This window comes from Sorex araneus, chromosome 2 (assembly GCF_027595985.1).
Source record: "Sorex araneus isolate mSorAra2 chromosome 2, mSorAra2.pri, whole genome shotgun sequence".
NCBI classification, from domain to species: domain Eukaryota; kingdom Metazoa; phylum Chordata; class Mammalia; order Eulipotyphla; family Soricidae; genus Sorex; species Sorex araneus.
The window spans coordinates 92,925,483-92,949,165 of record NC_073303.1 but is presented as its reverse complement, the minus strand read 5'-3'; the positions used below and the strand labels follow the sequence as shown (position 1 = coordinate 92,949,165).

Below are 23,683 nucleotides of genomic sequence, written 5' to 3'. Positions count from 1 at the left end.
AAGCTTAGGTGAGGGATTGGTCGTGGGCACCTGGGGGGTGGGGCCAGCCCTGCCCTACCAGTGACCCCTAAGGGTTTTCCAAGTTGTTGTGAAACAAAGGCCAACTATCAAAGGGAGCAAGCTGGTATGGAAGGAAACCTGGTTCAAAATTCATCACCACACTCGAAAACGCCTTACCAGGATGGTTGGTCTTGATGTGTGACTTTATCAATCGATCTTCTGAAAAAGATTTTTCACACACGGGACAAGAATAACTCCTTTTGTCCTTAATAGAAAGAAAGATTAATTAATTTATCATTTTATTTCAACCAGAAGATAGAGAGAATTAACCGCCATCCTGATCACCACCACCACTATCAACACCATTATCACCACCAAACACCACCGCCACCACCACCACACAACTACCACAACCATCAAAGCTAGATGTTACATGACACAACCAGCATTTGTTCATACACAGCCCAGGGAGCTCAAGTAGAGTATGGAAATGGTGTCAGCCCCGTTTCAAAAAAGGAAGGATGGAGTTTAGAGATATGAGTCTCAGGGAGTGGCTGGACCTGAAGAGGGAAGGTTTTAGCCTCAAGATCCACCACACAGACCAATACTCTTCCCCAACCCAATAGCTATGTTCCAGCAGCACTCAACATATGACATGCATGAGGGGGGTCTCACGGAAGTTCTGTTACTGAGACCAATGGCCAATCTTGACAACAGGTATTCGTATACTCACACTACAGACTAGAAAGCTGAAGCCAAAAGTGACAAGTCTTAGGTCTGACAGGAAGAGCGAGAGTTGGAACCTAAGTACGCAAGTGTCTGCCCTGGGCTCCGCGTCTACTGCAGGGTCCATATCTGTGTTCATTCTGCACTAGTTTCTTCAACCTGAGTTCAAATGGAACTACATTTTCAGTTAAAGATAAGTCCTTATGAAGCATCAAACTATGGCTTTTACTCATCTATTTTTACTCTCAGTGTTTACATTAGGGCTACTTCAGTTAACAATTTTTCCCACGGTGTGGATAACATGGTTTACTCCCCCCCCCCGCCCCCCACCTTCCCTCCCCTAGTTCAAATACTGAAGTCCTAAACTCCAACAATTCAGAATGTGAATTTATTCGGAAACCAAGTAACTGCTATGCAGATAGGATAAGGACATTAGGACAGGATCCAATCCAATATGACTGGTGTCTGGTATAAAGGGGAAATGTGGACCCAGACATGAAAATGGATAGAACATCATGTGATGGTGCAGGCAGAGATCCAGTAATATAACTACCAGACAAGGAATATCAAAGATAATAATCAAACCAGCAGAAGCTAGGCAGAAAGCAAAGGACTGGCTATCTTTCACAGCCTCTGAATGAGAAGGAAGCAACCCTGCCCACACCTTGATCTTGGACTTGTCGTTCCAAGACTATGAGATATTAGTATCTGTTGTTTAAGTCTCTTGGATATGGCACTTCATTATCATCACCCTAGGAAGTTCCTGTGGTTGGTAAGCTAAGAAAAAAAAAAAAGGAACAGCAGTTGCACTCACTGTCTCTAAAGGCACTTCAGGTGGCAGCTGGCAGAGGGAGCAGCTAGTGACGCCCCCAAATGTAGGGCTGTGTGTGTGAGTTTGAAGGCAAATCAAGTGAGATGACACCAATCAATTGTTTAGCCCATAGTATCCAATCAGATGAGTTCACACAGAGAAACCCAGCACACTTACAAACTGAGGCAGAATTCACAAGTTTTTCATGCTTATATCATATGGGGAATTAAAACACATTGGGTGGGCTCCATATTGCATGCCCAGAAGAACAAAAAATCAAAACCATAAAAAAAATTGGGGGCTATGTGTGCTTTAGAGAATGCTGACACAGTTTTTGCTCACCTGATTGAAGGAGGAATGTCCCCATTTGGTGAGCATGTGACAAATGTAAGCTCCCCACTGCACCAAAGGCTTCTGATGTCTGAGCTAATGAAGACAGTTTTTACAGCAATCCCCAAAGGTGATCTATTCATATGACGAGATAACAATAATAATAACTCTCAAGTCTTACATAAGTCAATTCTATCCATCCAGTCACCACCAAATGTAGCCCTAAATGATAACAGTACCCTTCCTGAGTACTTACTGCATATCACATAGGGCATACCACAACCAATGAGGTATGCAAGAACCTACCTAAGATTACACCACCAAAGAGAGCAAACTAACTATTCAAACCAGGCCTCTACACTTCAGAATCTTTTGCTCTTACAAGATAGTAGCTCAAATTTTCTTTTCTGCTTTTATTGACTAAGGTACTTTGAGCAACTGACTTAACCTCTCGGTACTTCAGTTTCTCCATTTGTAAAAAGGTAACAAAATCTTCAGTTTTTATTGCCTCTAGGATGTGGCAATAATGTAAAGAAGATAAAGAAAAATAAAAACTTTAACATAAAAAGCATAAAGTATACTTCCACTTTCTAGTCCAGCATGTAAGAAGCGTTTATGTCTCCAATCCATCTTAACAAGAAAAGCTGAAGAAACTGAAAAAGCAAACATTATTCTTAAATTGGATATAGGCATGAGGTCCCAAGAAAAGCACTGTACCTCAAATTAGGGCCAGAAATTGGTGAAATCAGAGAATGATAACTTACTGAAGCAAAATCCCTACTTAGGTGTTAAAAAAAAAAAAGAATCATAGTGAACTGTGGACAACAGTGAAAGTAGAAAGTAACAGTGAGGGCTGGATAGATAGTATGAGCTGGCAAGACCCTTCCATTGTATGCAGTCAACCCAGGCTCAATCCCTGACACCACAAATGATCCCCCAAATCCAGTCAGGAGTGATCCCTGAGCAAAAGCCAGGAGTGATCCCTGAGTACAGCCAAGTGTACCCCAAACATCAACTAATAATAACAATTACAATAAAGACAGAGAGGTCCACTCATACGGAGAACCTCCAAACTTCTGTTATGATCTACCTCCAGGACCTTGCTCACACAGTTAATATCAGACACCAAATAACAGATCCAGCAGCCAGAACACCAAGGAGCATAAATTCCAAAATAACTCATTTAAAAGTAAAAGGCAAAGAGAAAATGAAAGACACAGAAGGAAAAAGCACCTTTCCTCTCGAGAAGCAAAGATAAAAATTACAAGCAACTTATAAATGACTGCAAGAAGAGAGGCAAAACATATGCAAGAGTGTGGAGAGAAAACCATCAACTTAAAATTCTGTGTACTGCAAAGTCACCTTAAATAAGGACCTTCCTAAACAATCAAATGGAAAGAATGTCAATAGGTCAACTGGAAAAACATGCTAAAAGAAGTTCAATTACCTATGTAATAGACAATTACATAGATCAGAAACTCACACAGTACAACATGTTGGTACTATTAGTTGGTGTTTGGGGCACACTTGGCTGTGCTCAGAGCTTGCTCCTGGCTCTTTCTCAGGGATCACTCATGGTTGGATTTGGGGGATCATTTGTGGTGTCAGGGATTGAGCTTGGGTTGACTGCATACAATGAAAGGGTCTTGTCAGTTTGGAATATCTATCCAGTCCCTCATAAGTAAGATATTTATGAGATAAACTACAAAATTCTTATTGAAAGTATGAAAGAAGAACAACGTAAGTACAAAACTATTCAATGTTCATGGATAGGGATGACTAAATGGTCAGGATATCAGTTCTTCACAATTTTCTCTATATATTCATAGCAATCAAAATAAAAATTGAGAAAGTTATTTTCAGATATTATTGATGAACTGATTGTGATGTGTATATGGAGAGGCAAAAGGCTCAGAAAAAATAAAGTGAGCTGATATTACTCAACTTTCGGACTTGCTATAAAATTATTCTGTGCTACCTCTGTGTAAAGCTCCAAAAGTTTCTTTATGATACACTGCAGATAGTGTCATCTGGATAGAATAGAAAAATAGAAAAATCAAACAAAAAAATTCCAGAAAAAATACAGCCACTTAAACAGTCTAATAATTCTTGGCACAGGAGCAAAGGATATAAAATAGAACAAAGATCTTCTCAACAGCAAGAAGTGCTAGTAAAATTGAATAATCACAGGCCAAAAGAGAATAATCTACATCCTTCTCAATAATTAATTCAATATTAATCAGAAATGTAAAATGCAAAGGTCATAAAACTGAGATAACACAGGAAAAACATTTAGATGACCTTAAATATAACCACGTTTTGAAACTATACCAAAGGCACCCCCAATGAAAGACACAATTGATGAATGAGATTTCATTAAAATTCCCTGCTCTGTGAAAGAACACTGTCGAGAAAATGGAAAGTACAAGACACAAAAGAGGAGAAAATATTTTCAAAAATATAACAAAGTACCCTTATCCAAAACATATAGTAACTCTTACAGGTAAACAATAAGAAAATACCCAATTAAAATATGAGCCAAATACCTAAATAGATACTGCTATAAAAAAATAAATGCCAATTAAATATATAGAGTACATGGAATTTGCCATCAGAGAAATGCAACTTAAAACAATGAGATACACATACACACTTTGAATGGTCCAAATTAAGAACACTGATAATACAAATGCTAGCAAGAATATAGAACAGTATAAACACTCATCCATTGCTGATGGGTAAGCAATGTATTTTTGGGAGTTTTAATTTTTATTATTTTGGTTTTTGGGCGACACCCAGAGATGCTCTGGGCTTACTCCTTGCTTTCTACTCTGGGATCACTCCTGGTGGGACAGGACCATGTGGGGTGCTGGGGAATTGAATCTGGGTCAGCTGATGAAAGACAAGCTCTCTACCTCTCTCTCGTACTATCTCTCTAATCCCAGAATACAGGCGCTTTGGAAGGCATGTTAGCAATATCCCATATAACTGAATAAATTCTTACCATATGACCCATATGATCACAACTGTGCTAACGACCTGAACATAGGGTCACACAAAACTCTACACACATGGGGTCTAGAGTCATAGCTGAAGTGGTAAAAAACATGCGTTGCATTTACAAGGCTCTGGTGACTTTCTGAGTACTACAGGGAACGCATCTACACCTAACAACAGCAATAATATATACCTGCACACAGACATTTATAGTGACTTTATTCATAAATACCAAACTTAGAAATAGCCGAGAGGTTCTTCAGTAGGGGAATGAATAGTGCTTACCTCCCAACCCCCACAAAGTCAAAACAAAACAAAAGCAATGACATGTACTTTGGTATTTAAATGGTGTGAGCTATCAAACTATTAAAAGCTGTGGACGAAACTTAAAAAGCATAACATGAAATGAAGGAAGTCCATCTGCAAAGGCTGCATGTGATACGAATACACAATGTGACATTCTAGGAAAGGCAAAACTCTAGAGATGATGAAGTATCCGTTCACCCTCCAAGGGATGGGGGAAGAAAGTGATGAACAGGCAGAGCAAGGGGGAATTTCAGGGCCGTGAAACTACTGTGAATAATCATTACCCATTCTTTCAAACTTATCTACTCCACAAGTACAAGAGTAAAATAGGAAGAGTGAACTCTAATGTAAACCATGGACACGAGTGATAGTGAAGTGCTAGTGTCAGTTGGTCACTTGAAAACATACTTATCACTGTAGTGAAACATGATTAGAAGGAGAGTTCGTAGCTTTTTGGAAACAGGCAGTATAGGGAGAAACTTTCCTTTCTGCTCGGTTTTGCTGTGAACAGAATCAGTTCATTAAAATAAAGTTCTTTTTTACAAGCACAAACAAAACGAAGTCCTTAGAACAGTCTTGTCTACAGTGAGTGCTCTCTAAAATGAAGTGCTTTGAAGCAGGCCATGGTTTTAGTCCCAGATAACAGTCCTCTGGTGAGTGAAATGGGTCCTGGGACTCTGCAGAAGGGAATCTGAATAAGCATTCCTCCACACACATTTGTGGCTGAGTTGTTGGTTTTGCAGAACACTGGTGAGTTCTTGAAACCAATTGAGACCAATGTTCCCGGGAACATACTTAGGAAAAGTTTACTTTATATTCAAAAACAAAAACTTAACAAAAGTAAGTCTCTCTGAATAGTCAGATGCAATCCCTACCAAATATCTGGATCGCCAGGCATGCCTGCAAAGCCCACGTGATCAGGCAACAATCCTTCAAGTGTCCGAATCTCTCTTGTTGCTATTGTTTGGGGGCCACACTCTGCAGGACTTCAGATTTACTCCTGGCTCTGAGCTCAAGGGCCACTTCTGGATGGATCTGGGGAACCGTATGAGGAGCCATGCATCGAACCTGGATTGGCCATGCACAAGGCAAATGCCCTATCCCGTGTACCATCTCTCTGGTCTGTCCTAAGTTTTTAAACTTCCTGAACCATAGCAAGGGCTCGAAGATTCTCAGTACACTCCTATCACTTTCCTCCTCTGCTCCTGACCCTGCTGAGTTCCTTCATCTGTCCCGTGACCCTCACCAGGGTTCTGCTCAGGCTACCCTGTGGAGAAGGCGTGTGGCCATCCCTAGTGGCCTCTCAGGAATCTTCATCAATCAGAGCTCTGGGGGCTCAAAGGGCTTTGAAGGAGTTTAGGGTGATCTCCCCTGAGCCCTTGGCATTTGATTTCTTTTTTTTCTCTTTTAATCTCTGAGAGTCTGATAGCGATTTATCTCAGGGCTTATCCAGGCCCCTCTTCTTGATGCCTTTGAAGATTGACAGAAGGACAGAGGCGGTGAGAAAAGGGCTGGGAGAAGAGTGGACTCTTAGGACTCATGTGTTTCTTTTTCTATTTTTTTTGCTTTTACAGCGCTCAGTTCCATAGCAGAGATCAAAACTCAACAGGCACCACAAACTTAAAAAGAACAGTGATTAAAAGAGTTCTGGCAGGAGCTCAGTGAGAGATACACAGCACAGAGCTGGTGAAAAGAGCCCAGCCCTCAGAATTTGTTTGTTCTAATGGAAATGCCCTTCAAAGCTTATCAGGAGCCTTTGAAAGAATGTGGTGTCAGCAGGAGGCTGCCAGCTGGCTAGTCATGGCAGGAGGTGCAGAGAATAGTCCTGGGTGGAGGATGCAGTTCAGCCCCAGTTCTGAGGGGACCTGACCATCTCTATGCTGGACAGTTCTCCAGTCTGACAATAGCACTAGATAGAGCATACCAAGTCAATATGTCCCACTACATATTAACTTACACAATAAGTATACTTAGAAATTACACTTATAATATATATACATATATATGTATATATACATGTATGTATATATATGTGTGTGTGTGTATATATATATATATATATATATATATATATATTTGGCATCAAGTTGAGGAAATAAGATGGGGCATTACTCTCTGAAGAACTTCACAGGAACCAAAAGGGTTAGGTTATCTGCAGCCCGCTACAGACTCTTTCATTCCTCAAACCTTCCAAAACCCTTTATGCGAAGACAAAGGTGTGAGACAAGAACTGGGATGGAGAGAAAGTAAAGGGGTGAGGTGTGTACCTACATGCAACATGCAGCCAACCCTGGTTTGATCCCCAGCACGACATATGGTCCCCTGACCATCATCAGGAATGATCTCTGAGCACTGAACCAAGAACACCCCCTGATCACTGATGGGCCTAACCCCAACCCCTATCATCCTCTCTCCAGAAAATGACAAGAAGTGCCAACACACAAATCATGACAGCCACTGCAGGACAATGCAGAGAGAGCAGAGAAGACAGAAAAGGAAACACTTAGACTGCAGTTGGCTACAAGTTGGAAGAGCCAGAGATGTGGTACTGAAACTCCTATGTGGTACTGAAACTCAAGAGTCTTCCTTTCCTCTAAAAGCAGTTCTGATCTGCCAAGTCATCGCCACTCAGTCCAGAACCTGGTCTTGCTAGCATGAAGCTGTTTTATACACAGCAAGCTCTCTGGCACTGTGGCCAAATAGGATGGCATAGAAACAAACTGGATCAAATCAGAAAAGAGCAAAAATCTCACAGCTATTGAAAAGGATAGATCCATTTGGGCTGATCTATTTTAAAATTCCTTAGTTTAATACTGCCTAGGAATCTTTTTGGAAAAAAAAAATAAAAAGGCTGATTTAAATGTGAGAGTCCAGTTCACTTTCACTCCAGCTGGCCCAATCAATCTGGTTCTCAGGTAAAGAAACCAGGCATAGTGCTGACTCCAGAACTCACATAGGTTAGGACAGTATCATCTCTCGGACCCAGCTTCCTTGGCTAAAGTTCCCAGCTGTGCAATAACGTCCATGACGAAGCATGTTCACACTCTGTAGTTGGAGAATCATCTCCACTCTGAGAATGCAAGATGCAACAAGATGCAATTTCACTCCATTATCATGTACATGTCAGTGTACGCAACTGACCCTGAACAACATGGATTTGAACTGTACATGTCCAGATAAAAACACAATTGGCCCGCTAAATTCAAGGACTCCACATTCAGTGATGCAACCAACTTCAGATGATTGAATCCACAGATGCGGAACCCATGGGCACAAAGGGGTACTTATAGGGATTTGAGTAGATATAGATTTTGGCACCCATGAGAACGAAGGAATCCTGAAATCAGTCTTCCATGATTCTGCCAGACGTCTATAGCTAAGCTCCAGGAAGAGTAAAAGTAGCTTTCTGATTTTCCCTCCCCTCCAATAGCAGCAGTCACACCCAGGACACACATGTGTACAGTAAGAGCTCTACGCTGCTGAGCTTTATCCCAGCATGCACATACTTTTTCAACTTGCAGGGGTCAGTGCTCCTAATTCCCACAATGTCCAAAGGTAAACCGTGTGTGCGTGTTCTTATTTAAGATTTTGAATCTAGAGATAAAAGTGTATTTCTAGAGATAAAAGTGTATTAGTGACTGCTTATACCTCAGAAATGGGGACGCAAGTAATGATGGGTAATGAAGCACCTCTCTTCACTGTCAACATTTCCTTGATATCTCTAACTCCATTATGGGACTGGAGCAACAGCACAGCAGGTAGAGCGTCTGCCTTGCATGTGGCTGACCCGGGCTCGGTCCCCAGCATCCCATATGGTCCCCTGAGCACCACCAGGAGTAATTCCTGAGTGCAAAGCCAGAAGCAACCCCTGTGCATCGCCAGGTGTGACCCAAAAGGCAAAAAATATATATATGTATACATATATACACATATATATGTATATGTATATATATATATGTGCAAAAGATACTGGAAATCTGTTTTCATTGATGATGCTATCTCACTACCCCGGCAATAAAGCACACCCACTTTATGGGAAAAAAAAAAAAAGCTTCATTTGATATCCTGGTATAAATAGGAAAGCCTTCCTTTGGTTTGTGCCTCCCTTCACTCTGCCTGATTTTCCTCCTTTCATTTTCCTGTTGTTATATTCCACTCATTTCCTGGGTCCTGGGGCAATTCGGGAGGGGCAGGTTACTCTCATTCTGCCATTCTGCCATGACCGTCTACTAGTTTATAACCTCAGCAGGACTGGATTTTATTCAAAATCCCAATGCACGTAGGAACAAAGCCTCCAGCCCGAGTCCGTGAGCTTCAGAAGCTACAGCTGCACATTCACCTTTGAAAGTATCTCAAATGGAAGAACTGCAAATATCACCAAGGGAAAAGTGGAAATTAAACTTTAACAAGTTCTAAGAAAATGTGAGCATTAATGAGAATCAGGACAACCTCCTTTTCTTATAAGGTCAACAGAGTCACTCTCTGTTACCCGGTCGGAAGCTCTTATGTAGCTCTTAGCTTGAAATCAGAGACAATGGATCAGCACAGTGTCTACTCTCATGCGCTGAAAACAGCCTCCACCACCATTTCCTTAAAATGATGTCCAAGTGCCTAAGAGGCCTTCCAAGAGCACATGGCTGATATTCATGACTGACAACCCCAAAGTAGGCTGCACCGGGCAGTGACATAATATAGGTGACAGATACCCATGGGAGCTGGATCTCACTCTGTTCCTCATCAACAGTGTAGTCAAACAGCTTGGCAGCAGAAAGTCCCTAGCAGCCTAATGGAGAGAGTGCCGTTCCCCCCAAAGTCCCCCACCTCCCTTAGCAGGGTAAGAGAATTAAAAATAAAATTGTGGGTGCTGGAGTGATAGCACAGCGGGTAGGGCCTTTGCTTTGCACGCAGCAGACCCGGGTTCAATTCCCAGCATCCCATAAGGTCCGCCAAGCACCGCCAGGAGTAATTCCTGAGTGCAGAGCCAGAAGTAACCCCTGTGCATTGGTGGGTGTGACCCAAAATTAAAATTAAATAAAATAAAGTAAAATAAAATAAAATTGCGGGGCTGGAGCAATAGCACAGAGGGTAGGGTGTTTGCCTTGCACGCGGCCTACCCGGGTTCAATTCCCAGCATCCCATATGGTTCTGGAGCAATAGCACAGAGGGTAGGGTGTTTGCCTTGCACGCGGCCTACCTGGGTTCAATTCCCAGCATCCCATATGGTTCCCCGAGCACCGCCAGGAGTAATTCCTGAGTGCAAAGCCAGGAGTAACCCCTGAGCATCACCAGGTGTGACCCAAAAAGTAAAAAAATAAGGACATAAAGTAAAATTAAATAAAATTGCATGTGAGTCTGGACCATAGGAGCAAACACACTTGCTTGGACCTGTTCTCCTGTATCGAAAGCAAGGAGGTAAAACTATTGAGTGGAAGAGCCATAACCACAGAAGTTAAAAAGAGAAGCTTTGGGGCTGGAGAGGTAGTACAGCTCCAAGTGTGCTTGCCTTGCAAGCAGCCAACCGGGGTTCAATCCTGAGGCAACCACTGCCCGAGCACCACCAGGAGTTGATCCCTGAGTGCAGAGCCAGGAGGAAGCCCTGAGTGCTGCTGGGCGTTGACATTTTATGCCAGAAAACAGGGGCAGCACATCAAGCTTCTGAAGGCACCTTCAGAAGCTGAAACAGAGGCATGCTGGGGCCAGGTGTGCCTGCGTTCTAACTTCAAGACACCTCAGATCACTTTCAAGTGCCAGTCTCTTGCATTAGATTAGAATTTGCAAAATAGACATCCATTCATCGTGTCACAAGCCTGCCCTCCCCAGAAATCAACCCATTTTTGCCAGGATGAATATGAATAGCACCTTCAGCTACTATTTCTTAATCAAAGTACATAGTAGACAATCTCTCACTGTAGGTTTACCACAAAGCATGTGGTCACAGAACAAGGGCGGCCTGCAATGCTCCCTGCACTTTGGCTGCCTCACCAATGCTGCGCCAAGCACTTTCCAGGCATCAGCTATTTTCATCTCTCAACATCTTTCGGCAGCAGCTACTATGATTATCCCTGTTATCAGTCATTCTTGGAAACATCACCTACGAAACAGTACTCTGTAGATCTTTCTCCAGTCTGTTTTCTCAGTCGCCGAAGAGAACTCAGAGAGCCAAGTCTGGTAAACATGATATTTTTTGATATTTTTGTTGTTGCTGTTTGCCGCCATGTTATCAGAGATGCTCCCTGTGATAGCCAGCGACCCTGGGTAGAAGCCTCGCACAGTGAAGGGCCTATTTGGTGGGAAGGACCCCTCTGCTTCTGAGCTGGGAGCCCACACAATCACCTGACCGGAAGCAGGAACCCCTACAGACGCATAAATGTGAGAAAGCAATGCGCACCCAGGGGAAGCGGGGCTGCCACTCGGGCTTGCTACTTACCAGCTCTGTGTGAACTTTAAGATGTGCCTGCAGCTTATATTTATCTGGAGTCGAGTAGTCACAGCCGTCAGTGGGACACTTCAGCAAGATGTTACTGTGTTTCTGAATTACATGGCGTTTAAGGCAGTTTTTGGTGATGGAAGAATAATGACACTGGGAGCAATAATACAGATGTTCCCGGGTGTGGGTGCGGACATGCATATCAAAATGCACTTGGTACCAAAAAAGTTTGCCTAAAAGAATATTTTCACATGAGAACAAAGAAGTTTTTTTTTTTTTATATACTGAATTTGATTTAGTAGTAGTAGTAGTAGTAGTAGTAGTAGTAGTAGTAGTAGTAGTAGTAGTAGTACTATTCTTTCATGACTACATTTATCTCCCTCTTGTGCTGGTCCAGGTCACCTTTTACACTTTCCACTACATTTATGTCTGGAAGTTACTTTTCAAAGGTGGCAACTCTTAAGGGTGCTATAATTTTTGCATGATGCTAGAGCTAGGAGAGGAGGAAACAAGTGTTTATTGAGGAGCAATTATCATGTCAAATACTATTATGCACATGCATAAATCAGAGTCTTTAAATTCTACCGACAGCTGGTACACCTAGTCCCGCGCCAGCTCTCCAAGAGAGTCAGAGGCCACGTGGCACCGTGAGCTGCAAAGTTCTATCCAGGGCCTCCCTACAGAGACCTCAGTCACATATGGAACCCCTCTGTTCCTCTAGAACACGGCCACAGTCTACACCTCTACTTTAAACTCGTCACGGGCCAGAAGAAAGACTGTTCTTGGTTAAAAGTTCTGGCAGAGGATCTTTGGGATAAACCTCTGTGTTCGTGCCTGACCAAACCACCACGGTAACTGTCCGGCCATCTTGGTGCCTCCACAAAGACTGCGAGTGCTACCGTGCAACACGGTGGCCACCTACTGCTATCTACCGATGAGGAAAGATAGCACATCTGGGAGATGTCCTTGGCAATGGGAAATGAGCTCAAAGCAAATATGAGGGTGGGGATGGAAGGGGCTGCTGGGAATGAGAGCTCCAACCAGCTGCACCCCGGAGCTGCCCTCCTTACCACAGTATTCACACTCCAGGTCTCCGTACACCTTCCGGATCCTCTCGCACAAGCCAGTGTTCATTTGCCTCTTCTGTAAGCCATCCAGAATCTTCATGAAGGCGCTGATGCCAGGTCGGTGCTCAGTCACGGCGGGGGTACAAGAGTCAGGCTGGCCTGTGGCCCCATCCCTGTCGCTGGCCCCAGGAAGGTCGGCAGCCCGCTCCTGGTCTGGCCTGAGACAGCTCCTGGGATCGGGGGCATCGGGCAGGAGGGAGGTCACTTTGGGTGCTTCCTCTGAAGGGCCCTCGGCACCCTGGGCCTCTGGATTGGCCTCCTCCCTTTTCACTTTGGGCAGCAGGAGCGTCACGTCCTCACCCTGGGCCTGTGGGGTGCCCCCTCCAGAGGGCTCCAAGGTCCCCTCGGGAGCGCTGTGAGCCTCCGCACAGAGCACATTGGTTTTCAACAGAAACTCATCGGAAACGACCACGGGCGAGGGAAGAGCTGGGGAGGCCACTGTGGCCTCCAGGTCGCAGGGAGGCAGGATGGCGCCTTCAACCTGGGTCGTGGCTAGGTGCCCTAGGGGGGCAGGCACGGCCACGGGGGCGGCAGACTCCTTCGGCCCCTCCTCGGGTGGGGCCTCCCCAGGGCAGGCAGCCTCCTTGGGGGCGTTGACCCCCTGGAACACAAACTCCTCTTCCGCCAGCTGCAGCTGGCCCCCCAAGGCCTCCTGCTGGATATCCCCCCCAGGCTCCAGGAGGCAGAAGCTCTGGTTGATGGAGTTGGTGAAGACCACCTGCTCCTGGGCGGCCCCGTGTGCCTCCTTGATGTGGGCGCGCAGCCGGATGGAGCTGACAAACTTCTTGAGGCAGATGGCGCAGACGTACACGAAAGGGTGCTTCCTGACGTGGAGCTCCAGGGCCTGGTACTTGGTGGCCCCGTGGCCACAGAGCTCGCAGGCGAAGGGCCACTTGTCGCCGTGGACCAGCATGTGGCGGTCCCGGTCCAGCTCGTTCTTGAACTTGCGCTCACAGATGTGGCAGTCGTAGAGCAGCTGCCGCTTGCCCTCCCGGGTCATCAGGCACAGCTCGTCCAAGGCCTCCTGGACCTTCTTGTCCTGCGGGTCGTGGGCATCTCGGATGTGCTTGATGAGGTTCTTGACATCCGAGTACTTCTTCTTGCAGAAGCGGCAGTGCTGCTTGATCTTCTTGTGCACCCGCTCAATGTGCACCTTGAGGTGGCCTTTGCTCAGGCAGGTGAAAGCGCAGTAGTCACAGGCGAACTTCTCGCCCGTGTGCTTGCGCAGGTGCACGTTGAGGTTGGCCTTGATGGCGCTGGCGTAGCTGCACTGGGAGCACTTGTAGGGCTTCTCGTTGGTGTGGATCCGCAGGTGGGCCTGCAGCGAGTGCTTGAACTTGAAGACCTTGTTGCAGTATTCACACGTGAAGATCTTCAGCTGGGTGGGACCGAGCCTAGAAACAGATGACAGCACCGTTACATTTGGAGACTGCACCTTGGAAGGACCTCCAGGAACCTCCAGTCTCTTCTGAAGGAACCACACACCAAAGGTTTAAATGAAAGCCCACTGAAAGGGACTGATGATGGTTGCTGTCATCCCTCAATAAACAGGACAGTGGAACCTGGCACAAAGGTGGAAGAGTGGGTCCCCATTCCATATGAGCCCCTCGTCTAAGAGGGGAGAGGATGGATGAAGAGTTGTACCACAGTCTGGCAATGCTGAAGGAAGCTGGGCAGGATGAAGGGACTGAGAGAGATCTAATCTAGGTTAAGGTACCGGGGAGAAATTGCTGACGATATGTCCGAGTTAAAATCTGCAGAACAAGGAAGAAGAAAGCATGGAAAGAAGGGAGGGAAGAGAGATGTACTGTTTCTAACATAACCAATAAAGAGGGAAATGTATTTCAAAGCTGACCTGCACGCACTCTGGAGTATGTCAGTCTGAAGTGAACCCAGTCTGCACTATGAGACAAGACACAGCCTGCTTGGATTTGTTCAATAGCAGGAATCCAGACTTGTACTTCCATCCAAACAACTGTTGGGGGTGGCACACTCCCTTTACTGCACATGTCCATGTGAGAGGCAGCTCTTTGGGAAAGATTCCAAGACCTTCTCTGGTACTCATTTCCACTCAGGAAGAGTAAACTCATACTGATAGGTTTGGAAAATGACCTAGTTTTATGAGCTGAGCTCTGCCCCACTCCTTCTGCTAAGGATCTATCTGCCCATGGCCACAAGTAATGCAACTCACGCTAAAAGAGGTATGAATCTGGGGCCCTGGCCATAATGGGCAAGAATTTTGGGGTGGGAATGCCAGCAGTCTCGCTCGGTGTTCCACTAGTGGGAGACTTGGCATTGACTCCCACCATACTATTTCCTCCCACACTCCTCTCCATAGTAAAGCTGACATTCAACTTTCCATCTTCCCGCATCATCTATTATGGTTGGCTTGGCACTCACACAGGCAATAAAAAACAGCAGCCCAATCGTCATTTGTTAACTTGCACATCATTTACTAACAAATTACTGGTCATCTGTTAACACTATTCATGTGTTTCAGGTACTGTGTGAGATTTTGTACATGTGATGGCTGGCAAAGGAATGATCTGACTAACAGATTCTTTCTCTTAATTATGGCAACAGTTGTCTTGAACAGATGTCAGAAATAGCTGTAGCTGACAAGTACTAAGTACTTAGCGTATATGAAACCCTATCTAAAGGCTAAGTTATTAATACCAAATTTGTTATGAATACCAAATTTGTTATTATAATGCCAATTTGACAGATAAAAAAATAAACACAGAGTCTCTACCTAAGATCATGAAGTTTCTAAGTGGTGAAATCAGGATCTGAACACGAGCAGACTGCCTGCCCCATAGCCTGCACATTGCTCCACATCTTTTATGCTACCTAGAAATTCTGTGCACCTACCCCTCCCCAGTGCAGCTGGACATATGGACAAGGCCCCTGCATGGGGCTCCTAGGGACAGGAAGGGACAGGAACTGGTGATAAGCCAAAAAAGAAAGTGAGATTTCTTTTTTTGATAACAGCGCTGTCTCTAGAGGATGAGTCAAGATTATCCACAAAGTGCCTCAGAAACACTGAAGTCTCCAACTACTACCATATTGCTGTCAATATCTTCCTTCAGGATGGTCCATCATTAAATGGATAAATATTAAAAAGTGTGGGTTCCTCATGATATGTGTGTGGGTGGGGTGTTTACACATGTACATACATACACACCCACACACATATATAAAACACTTTTTTTGACTTGAAGTCTATGTTGTGTGATAGGAGCATGGCCACCCAGATTTCTTTAAGGGAATTGTTTGCTTGAAATACAATATTCCAGTCTTTAACTTTGAGCTAGTGTTTTCCCTGACTGTTCAACTGTCTCAAGCATGCAGCAAAAAGTTGGGTTCAGGTTTTTAATCCACCCCAGTCATTCTGTGCCTCTTTACTGGTGAGTTTAATTAGGCCATTGACATTCATGAGACTACTGAAATGAAGGAGGTTTCTGCCATCATTCAGCAGAAGTTCTATGTGTTTGTGAAGTCTGCCTTGTCTTAAAAAATCCCCTTCAATGCTCTTGCAAAGTTGACTTCAAGGTTGTAAAGTTCCAGACCTCAGAAACACTGAAAATCTCTCCCGCTATTAATCAGATTTCATCAATACAGAGGTGGAAACTCTGTATCTGTAGAACTATCCATATAGCTGTTTGGTCAATACTGACTGCCCTGTATTTAAGATAAAAATATCTAAATTACTGTGGCACACAGACATCAGAAAATACAATTCTCAGGATGTAATTAAACTAGTCTAATATAAAAATTACTAGTATGCTTAACTGCTAAGCCTAACGTAATTTAATGAGATTAATTTGGATCTTTCTCAAATGACAAAGACGTCCAGAAGCAGCACATTTTATTGGTATAAAGAAGGATGAAACTCTAGATTTTTGTAAACAACCAGGAAACTGTACTTTTCACCTCGATGCAAAATCTAAATGGTCTTAGAAGAATCTTTTGCTCTGACTTTTTCTATTTGCTTTATAAGACAAATATCTATTAAACTCTTCGTTCCCTGTCTCCTTCTGAGAGTAATGGACCTGATAGAGATTCTAAACTGCCCATATCTGACTCTCTAGCCTTAGTCACACTCTGAAACTAAGAGTGGAAGCACATGGTGGCAATGCCTACATGATTCCATGATTCCACACTTTGTTAAAGGACACCCTCACCCAACTCCACGTTAGATAACAATCAAACAGGAGTACAAATGGTCGGTACTGGATCCAGTCTCCTTCTGGGAATACCAAATGCAGAAGTTGAGAGCAAGACAGTACAGAGGGCAAGGTAAGCACTGTATCTGTTGCACTATCTCTCTAGCTCCTGGACTTACAAAATTTTGTGTCGAAATCTGCCTCACAACTTTGGGAGAATCTTACTGGCAGAAGTGAACTAAAGTTTGTGCTTATATGTTACAAAGTAAAATCCTCATTAAAAAAAGTTTCTTTCATAAAATTTTCCAAGTTTATAGTACAAAAATGTTAATAATGCATGAGAACATGAATATAGCCCAGATCTATCAATGAAGTGTTAAGTATATTTACCTATAATCAGATTAGCATCTAGCAAACCTCTCCCCAACAGATTTTTAAATATTATTAATTAGTTCAGGTCTTCAAATTAATGAGAGAGCAGAGTAAGCTTCAAATTTAATTCTATTATAGTTTTGCCAGTGGAATGCATGTTTTCTGAACCTCATCAACAAAGTCAGTTGCTCACAATTGCAAGAACAGAAGAATGAAGCTTCAATTTTATCAAGAATTCCACATGAGGGGCTGGAGCAATAGCACAGCGGATAGGGCGTTTGCCTTGCATGCGGCTGACCCAGGTTCAATTCCCAGCATCCCATATGGTCCCCTGAGCACCGCCAGGAGTAATTCCTGAGTGCAGAGCCAGGAATAACCCCTGTGCATCGCCAGGTGTGACCCAAAAAACAACAACAACAAAAAAAAAAAGAATTTCACATGACATGAGGTCATAACTGAGTAAGAATACATTTGCCTGGAACTTTGCATGTTTAATATTTTTTTAATCATTTATTCACATTACTAGAATCAAGATTTAGTAGGCCAGCTTATGGCTGGTGTAACTCCAACAAGCATGGAGGTAAAATAACTCGAGTCAAGTCATAGTAACAATTTTTTTTTTTCATCTGCCATCTCCCTCCTATTCTCCCTCACCTCCTGAGGGCCTGGCACATAACAGAGAAGTATAATCTGACAAGCTGATCTTGGAATCCAGAGTAAACCCTAGTCTCCCCACGGCTAAAGACTATGTCCCATTCAAGCACACCTCATTCCTTTCCTTCCGGACACAAAGGAAAAGTATCAGCAACAGGTGCTTTCTTAGGCTATCCTCTCAGTTGGGAAAAAAATATTTCCAGAGGTCAGGTGACCGGTTTGCTCATGCATGGGAGCGAGCACATATCACAGCTGTAAGAGAGACAACGGGGTGGTCTGGAAGATGCAGGGAGGCTGCTTCACTGCCACTGTTAAATAGATCCTCCGTATTTGGAAGAGTTTTTATTTTTTTAATTTGAGGAATCGTGATTTACAATTCTGTTAATGACAAGGTTTCATGCATGCAATGCCCAACCCCATATCCTAGAGAAGAGTTATTAATGTTGAGTCAATCTTGGGGCACCCATTTCCTTTGAGACAGCAATTTCTATCCAGAAATTAATTCCACAGGAAGTCTTCAAGAATTATGGGAAGACAGAGTTAAAAAAAAAAATAACAACCTTAAGCCCAACATAGTCCAGGAAGCAGAAACTGGCTACATAAAGTGTAACACACCCATAAAAAAGCAAACATAATTTTTTTTAAAACTATAAAGAAAGAAGTCCATGGTATGGCAGGCTTCAAAAAATTGAAAACAGTGTGATCTGGCATTAGAAAAAAAATAACAAAATTTAAAGCAATATATGTTGGTATATACTAAAAATATACATAATATGAACCAAACTTGTAATACCAGTTAGAGGATGAATTATGGTTTTCTTTAAACATCCTATAAGATGTCTGTGTTGCTTTTTAAAGTGGGGAGTAAACTGGAGATTGTTTTTAATTATGTGTACAGCTATAAAAATAAGCAAATTATCGAGTGAAACCTTATTTAAACTTCTCTTTATTAAGATTTAACATATGCTTGCCTACCTTGAATAAAATGTAACCCCTTCATTAAGCCAGCTGGTGCTCAATTCTGAAAACATGCTATCACCCAGAACACACTACACAGAAAGATGCTTTACCTGCTTGACTTCATTGGCTGTTCATACGGTGTCTGCTGAATGGCATACTCCTGGTATCCTCTCCGAGGTGCCACGTCGGCTGTGGTGGTCTCAGGGTTTGCTGCCCCTGTTTCTGGGGGCCCCGCCTCCACCGGAACAATCTTGGTAGCACCTAAAGGAGAGGCAGGCAGAATTAAAGAGTTGTTTAAGGATCCCTGAATCTTTCCCTATGCAGATTGCATGCCAGGAAAGTATATTTCTTCATGATAGGATAGGGCTTCTTAAACCACTTCCACTAATGACCCATTTTGCCCAAGTAATGCAACATAGGCAAGTGCTGCCAGAAACCCTCAAAATCATTACAGAGGTGATTGTCAATTAAATTATTTTACTAGGGACAGAGCTCCATAGTAGAATTCTTGTTTCTCATGTTTAGGATCCTGGATTCAAGGCCCAGTACTGAAACAAAATCCTATCAATTATTTTTTTAACATTTTGCATAACACCCATACGTGTTCAGGACTTACTCCTGGCTCTATGCTTGGGGGTCACTCCTGGTGGGGCTTGGAGGACCATATGGGTGCTAGGAATCGAGCCCAAGTCCGTCATGTGCAAGGCAAACACCCTATCCACTGTACTATTGTCCAGCCCCCAAACCTGCCAATTCAATTAAAAATTTCGTTGGGATTTTCTGGGTCCCGATGTAAATATACACACGAGTCCTTTTTCAGTTACATCCTTTGCCCTCAAATGGTTTAGGTCATTGTGCATTCAGAAACCTTTTACTGCTGCCAAATTTTTCATATTCAATTAACTCCCCCCAAATGAGGTCATGAGGCCCACAGTTAACTCTGTATTTGTGTATTTGGTAGAAAAGGGCAAGGTTTGTATCAATATATAAAAATATTCTGAGAAACATTTTCACTTGATCTTATTTTTGTTTTAAAGTGGGCAAGAGCAGTAGTACAGCAGGCAAGGCATTTGTTTTGCATATGGCTAACTGCGGTTCTATCCCCATCACTCTTTTTGTGGTCCGCAGAGCCGCCAAGAGTGATCCCTGAGCACAGAGTCAGGAGTAAGCCCTGAGCACCACCAGGTGTGGTCCCCAAACAAACAAACACATATATGGGTGGAGGGGGGGTCTAAGAATGTTGCATAACGTCTATCTTGCAGGCATAAGGTTGGCAACACCATCTACATTGTTAAGAGGGATCCCAGTGAGCTGCTATTGTGAGCTTCTGCACTTCAACAAGTGTTTGACATCATCAGGTTCACAAAAACCAGGAAGGCAACACCATCTTGCTGGAGACTGCAACAAGGAGGACAACAACAAAGGGAGGGGAAGGGAAAATATACATGTATAAAGGTGAGAGAAATAGAGACAAAGAGAAAGAGATAAGAGGGAAGGAAGAAAAAAAGAACAGAGGGAGCAACGGAAGGAGGGAGGGAGGAGGAAAAGCTGATTCTATGGTGAAATCTACTATCATAAACTTCTTTTTGCCTTAAGTGTTCCTTCCTGGATTTTTTTGGGGGGTGGAGGGGGTGACAGGGGGTGTGGCTATTGTTAAGGGAGCCAAATCCGATACCTGATTGTAGGGATGGGGAGATTTGGAAGTATCCGACAATGAACTGCACAGGATCAAACTCAGGGCTTCACACAGGCCTCGCATCTGCTCTACCCCCTGAGCCACATTCCTAGTCCCGAGATACCTTTCTTTAAAAAAAAAAATAAAAGATGGGGCTGGAGCATGATAGCACAGCGGGTAGGGCGTTTGCCTTGCAGGCAGCCAACCCGGGTTCAATTCCCAGCATCCCATATGGTCCCCTGAGCACTGCCAGGGGTAATTCCTGAGTGCATGAGCCAGGAGTAACCCCTGTGCATCGCCAGGTGTGACCCAAAAAGAAAAAAATAAATAAACAAATAAAAAAGTAAAGACCGTTACCGAGCTACATATATACTTAAACATTTAAAAATAAATGAATGAATAAATAAACAAATAAATAAATAAATAAAAGATATCCTTCTTTTAAAAGGATAGAGCCAGGAAGATAGTACAGTGGGTAGGGTGTTTGCCTTGCATGCAGTCAACCGCGTTCCATCTCTGCACTCCACTTGGTCCCCTGAGCACTGGCAGGATTGATTTCTAAGTGAAGAGCCAGGAGAAAGCCCTGAGCACCTCCAGACATGATCCAAAACAAAGTGTCATATACCCTGGATCTATTTTATACGAATAGTAACTAAGGTGGAAACCTCCGGTGTTTATATAATATCCAGTGAGCCTCCTTACAGATGCAAATAAGGTGGGTATCAGGAGTCCAATGGGAGAAAGGTTCTGGAGAGGCAGCCCGTGTCAGTCCTACCCTCAGTCCTAGCCGTGTCAGGACAGCCCAGGTGAGCTGCAGGGAAGTGCAGGGTGGCGTATCCACGGAAAGGTCAGGAAAGGTCAGGTGAGGGGATCCAAGAGGAACAGCAGCGTCTTTGGGGCCCCCCTTCCCTCGGTGATGCCAGAACACCAGCAGGCGCTGGTGCAGAAACAGGCCCTCACAGTGTGTGCGTGCTGTCGGCAGTTCCAGAAAGCTCTGCCACTCTCAGAGGTCTGCCCCTTTCCCAGATGACTGGACAGTCACAGACAGAGGTCAATGGTGAGCCAGCTCCTCACAGGATGGGAGCTGACCCTCCCCCCCCACCATCTCTACCCCCCCCACCCGCCAGCCCCTACAAGACCTCGAGTTGCTACCCACGAACGAGCCCTCTTGATGCGGATTGAACTGCGTATTGGCCATGATACCAAAGACTCAGAAACAAAGCTCGGAACACAGTGGCTTTTGGCAGAAATCCCTCCAGATATAATTATTAAAACTTCAGAATTCCAAATTTGCACGGCCGCGTATCATCCTATATAATTCATAATCAGCAATAGAAAACAAATTGTCTAATGTTGCCTTTTCAGCAGATCTAAGTGTTGGGATAAAATTCTAAATAATAATGGTCGGTTTGGTGTCAAAATATTGAATGTAATCAAAGTAGAGAGAGAATAACATGGAAATCGCCTGCCACGGTAGGGGGAGGGTGTGGGATGGGGGGATACTGGAGTTTTTGGTGGTAGAAAATGTGCACTGGTGAAGGGTCGAGTGTTTCATCATTGTATGACAGAGACTTAAACTGAAAACTTTGTAACTGCTCTCACGGTGTTTCAATTAAACAAACAAACAAACAAATAAATAAATAAATAAAATAGTGAGCCGGCTCTAGGGCTCTCGGGGTCTAAACTGCCCCGAAACATAGAGAGCACCCTGCAATTCTTGTCCATCATCCCCTACTGTTATGGTCACCTGGAATGGCTTCATGTGCTGTCAAAACCACACTTATAATGGGTTTCTTTGCCCCAGCGGTTGGTCCAGCCTCCTTTCCCGAGGACATCTTTTGCACCTTCTCTGTTTTCTGTGTCCGGGGTCTCTTTGGGGCCTTTTCTCGATCATCTTCTTTATACTTTTTTTCCAGTTCAAGGTCAGATTCATTACCTAAGGAACAAGTATCAAGATAACATTGTTATAGCAGTAACAGATCATGACCCTGTTACAAATCACTGTCACTGTCACTGTCATCCCGTTGCTCATCGATTTGTTCGAGCAGGCACCAGTAACATCTCTCATAGAGAGACTTATTGTTACTGTTTTTGGCATATCCAATACGCACAGGTAGCTTGCCAGGCTCTGCCGCACGGGCTCGATGCTCTCGGTAGCTTGCCCAGCTCTCCGAGAGGGGCAGAGAAATCGAACTCAGGTTGGCTGCGTGAAAGGCGAATGCCCAGCCGCTGTGCTATCGCTCCAGCCCCTGTTACGAGTACTAAAGAAAAAAATATATATATTTATATGTGATAAATATATTACTCCACAATGCTATGATGGCCACGCTCTCAGCTGAGACACCACCTTCGGCACATCAGTCTTCCATGGAATTCAATCAATATCAACCATACCATCAAGGCCCCGGCAGCACACACTGCTGATAAAGATGTCAGAGCCCTTTGCCTTATTTACAAAACGCATAGCAAACTTTGGTCATTATAAACGACACTGTAGAGAAGACACGGTAGCCAAGAATGATGTTTAAGAAATACACCCTTATTCATTTTACATTTATTAGCTTTCCTCTATGTGTCACGAATGGTATATATGAAACCAATAAGGCCAGGGACAGAACAACAGCTCATTTCATGGCTCAACTTGGCATTAGCATGAGGAGTAAGAAAAATTTCACTATCAAAGTAAAGAATAATGGGGCTGGAGCAATAGCAAAGCGGGTAGGGCACTTGCCTTGCACGCGGCCAACCCATGTTCGAATCCCAGCATCCCATATGGTCCCCTGAGCACTGCCAGGGGTAATTCCTGAGTGCAGAGCCAGGAGTAACCCCTGAGCACTGCTGGGTGTGACCCCCAAAAAGTAAAGAATAATAAATTATTTAAAAATTAAAGAGGTGGGGCTGGAGCAATAGCATAGTGGGTAGGGCATTTGCCTTGCTCGCAGCCAACCTGGGTTCAATTCCCAGCATCCCATATGGTCCCCTGAACACTGTCAAGAGTAATTCCTGAGTGCAGAGCCAGGAGCAACCCCTGTGCATTGCCAGGTATGAACCAAAGAAGCCAAAAAAAAAAAAAATTAAAGAGGTGGGAGAGATGGAACATATACATGAAGCTTGCCGTTCATGTGGTCAACC

The 23,683-nt window shown here is 43.9% G+C and overlaps 1 protein-coding gene across 1 annotated transcript in view; it reads right to left on the bottom strand.

Moving 5' to 3' along the window:
• Positions 1–23,683, bottom strand: part of ZFAT (zinc finger and AT-hook domain containing) — a 198,191-nt gene that overhangs the window by 86,019 nt on the left and 88,489 nt on the right. Inside the window, exons 4-8 of the mRNA XM_055128605.1 lie at positions 22,299–22,487; positions 18,987–19,137; positions 12,668–14,118; positions 11,598–11,830; positions 178–265 (exon numbers count right to left, since the gene is read on the bottom strand). Coding sequence (XP_054984580.1) covers positions 178–265; positions 11,598–11,830; positions 12,668–14,118; positions 18,987–19,137; positions 22,299–22,487 — 2,112 coding nt within the window. The remainder of the gene's footprint in view (positions 1–177; positions 266–11,597; positions 11,831–12,667; positions 14,119–18,986; positions 19,138–22,298; positions 22,488–23,683) is intronic.